This window comes from Chinchilla lanigera, unplaced genomic scaffold, assembly GCF_000276665.1.
Source record: "Chinchilla lanigera isolate Chin_1 unplaced genomic scaffold, ChiLan1.0 scaffold00004, whole genome shotgun sequence".
Taxonomy (NCBI): domain Eukaryota; kingdom Metazoa; phylum Chordata; class Mammalia; order Rodentia; family Chinchillidae; genus Chinchilla; species Chinchilla lanigera.
This window is the reverse complement of record NW_004955405.1, coordinates 484,157-487,395: the sequence shown is the minus strand read 5'-3', so window position 1 is coordinate 487,395 and position 3,239 is coordinate 484,157. Positions and strand designations below refer to the sequence as shown.

At 40.4% G+C, this 3,239-nt stretch overlaps 1 protein-coding gene across 1 annotated transcript in view; it reads left to right on the top strand.

The window, feature by feature from the left end:
- The window catches only part of LOC102013142 (SWI/SNF-related matrix-associated actin-dependent regulator of chromatin subfamily A containing DEAD/H box 1-like), a gene marked incomplete in the record, with an annotated part of 34,677 nt that extends 31,444 nt beyond the window's left edge, over positions 1–3,233 (top strand). Inside the window, 1 exon segment of the mRNA XM_013517294.1 lies at positions 2,069–3,233. Within this exon segment, the coding sequence (XP_013372748.1) occupies positions 2,069–2,130 (62 nt within the window).
- Between the last annotated feature and the right edge of the window lie 6 nt (positions 3,234–3,239).

Sequence of the window (3,239 nt, the reverse complement as noted above, 5' to 3'; positions counted from 1 at the left end):
AAAATGGCAACTTATTTCAGCAATGTTCTCAGACATTACCCTTTCAAGGGTCATCTCCAGAAATCTTCCCCCACACTTCCCTTTCTGCTAAGGCCTTTCCACCTTCCTCCTTTGTCTCCTTAAAGCTGTTGATACGTTTTCCACCAGTGTGTATTTTATTTTATTTGGTAGATGCAGAGATACACTGTCATCTTGCATTTCCTCTCAGCCCATAATCTTGTCTTCAGTTGTGCCCTTTTGGTTTCGTAATTGGGACACTTGAGTTAATGAGAGCACATGCATGCCCTTTCCCTCTCTCACAGCGAGTCCTTTTCTGTTAACAAAAGGTGCCCTGGTAAGGGAGTACGCGGGTGTCTTCTGCTAACAGTGCCCTCCTGGTGAACCCCAACAGTCACACACCACGCCATGTATGTTTGTTAGATTTTCTGTTTCTAGGGCTTGCCTTAGCCTTCGTGGTTCTCCAAGTGTGTAGTCTTACATCCGCAGTGGAAGCGCATCCTTAAGAAAGGGCCAGCTGGAAATGCAGATCCCCGAGTTCCTTATTCACTCAGAGGCTGTGGGAATCCTCTCAGTAGTCAGGTTTCACAAGCCTTCCAGGAGATTCCACTTTGAAATAAAGATGGTGAGGTGTGTTTTTTTTAAAGGAGTAATTTAATTATATTATTAAGTGTTCTGTCTTTCTATGGAAATTTTTACATAAATACTGAAATTGTACAGTAAATCAAAGTATGATGCTTTAAGAGTTGTAATATTTGCAGCGTTTGTGTCATCTGCCTTTTCTGTCTTCTGAATTATTGGTGTCAACTGTAAACATTACAGTGCATTTTCAGAACTTCCTGTAAGTTGCCACAGTACATTTTCTATGCAAGAAAATCAACCGTAATCTCCAGATACTATATTTTCTCCCTATCCAGATTTCTCCCTATTGTCCTTTTAATGTCTTCTATAGTATTTCTGAAACTACAACCCAAAGTTCATACTTTGCATATCACTGCCTTATGTCTTTAGTACCTTTTAAGTGTAGAATCTTTACTCCTTCCCTGCAGGAAAGTGCTCTTGTAGTTTAGATTGTCACTGGGGCATGCTTTTGTGAGAGAAGTGATTGGTTGTGCTGCTTTTAGCCCTACCTAATTTATAAAATCCATCACAGCTTAAAGGTGTAAAGCAGATCAGCAAGACTTGTGAATTGGCAATTGCGGCATTGTCTGCATTAACTGGCAAGTTAATAAATCAGTTCATCAGAAATATCCTGAGTATTTGACTGAATTAATCAGGAATAGGTACTGTTCCCGTAAGTGGCTAAACACTGGGGTCCCATTTCATTAAAATACAGGACAGTCTTTGGAAAAAAGAAGGTAATTATGTTATAATCCTCAACTGGTACATTGTGTTGACAATTTTATGTGGTCTTGAATCGGATGGTGTTGTGTACTATCCATCTTTACACTTTTCCTCATTGTCTTATTTTTTTTCTAGTGCCGCGAATTGAACTCAGGGTCTTGCACTTGCCAGGCAGGCTCTTGTGCCACGGAGCTATACCCTGCCCCCCCTCACTGTCTTTTAAGGGTTTTCTTTGTTTTTTGTTTTGGGGGGTTTTTTTGGTACTAGGGAGTCAAACTCAGGACCTTGTGCTTGCCAGGCAGTTGCTGTCCCTGGACCCCTTACAGCTTTTATTTTAAGCTTTTTTATAAAAAAATAAAACTAAAACAATTAAATTTAGGTTCAGTTGGGATTTAACAACTTTGTCTTCCCCACTGATTGTAACATAAATTTTTTTTTGTATTTAGCAAGTATGAAAAGTACCACGCACTATGTAAATTAGATATGCTCCAAACTTTGCATCTCTTAAATCAGAATCCTAATCCTACATGATGATGTTGGCAGTATGATGCTGGCAGAGGAAATAGTCCTAGTAAAATTCACAGGGTTATGCAGGTGTCTAATGGGATACAAAGTAAACTGGACCTTGAAAAATGAATAGGCGTTCACCAAAAAAGGAGGAAAACTGAGACAATATATTTCATAAGATATTTTTACAAAGCTTTTAATGCCACTTTCTGATCTGCAGGTGATGAAGGTACTATGCCAGCAGATATAGCCACATTACTGAAGACGTCAATGGGCCTGTGAGGTGAGAATTTCGAACTCCTGATTGACAAGAAAATATCAACTGGTGCACTCAAGGACATTTACATTATGATGACCACGGGGTTTATGAACATTTGTAACCTTTTATAATTTTTCCATATTGCATTTCTCATAGTATGGACAACTTTTTGCTACTAACTGAACTCTCCAGATGCTCACATGAATTTCATAAGAAGCCACAAACAGGTGGTCCTGAAGAGGTTGAATAATCATTTTACAAAGCAGTTTTCTGAGTGGGGATTAGTTGGTGATGTTTGTAACAAATATGGTAACGCTTTAGAAACGTCAGTATTTTTGTAATTATTTCTACCTCCAAATATATATATTGTCTTTCACTGGATAATGTGCGTAGATTTTTACATGTGCCTTATTTGATGACGCTTGCGTCTCGTTTTTGCCTGTCTCATTTGCAGTTCTTTTTTCCTACATTAGTTTAAAAAGTGCAGCTGGATAGGATTTAGCCTTTGTTTTGTTGCTATTTGAAGCAGATGTTCACCAATGTCAGCAAGAACTCCTCCTGAACCTAAAGGTGGCATTCCATGTCCGACATCCCCAGGTCCTCTCCACACTTCTGTTCAAACACATGTGTTGGTGAGGAACTACGTTGTTCTCCAATGACTAGTGACTAGAGCAGTCCTCGTCCTACTCCATGGACCCCTTCTGTTTGTTTCCCTACTGCACGCACGGTGTGCTCGCGCATCTGCCTCCCCTTGTGCATGTTTTCAGGGATTCCCTCTCCTGCCTTTTGTTCTCCTAAAACATGCCCAGTCACTCCTGCTCCACTGTCCTCCTCTAGGAGTTTCTTCTCGCCATGCCCCCACACGTCAGCGCACACCGGGGACACTTCTCTAGTTTGTCTGAGCAGGTTAAGTTGAAACTGTCTGACTTGAGAGCAGACGGGATGTGACTTCTCGTTACTGCAGCTTGAGGTGCTGCACGGAAATAGGTCATTAACTTTAACGCTTATCAGAAAATACGATTTACCAGTTTCCATAATTTCCAGTTCAGGACCACCAGAAGAGAGAGCCATTGTTCAATTCCAGTTCAGTGTGGGTGACAAAGTAAAATTTAGAATACAGTCGTCTATTTGC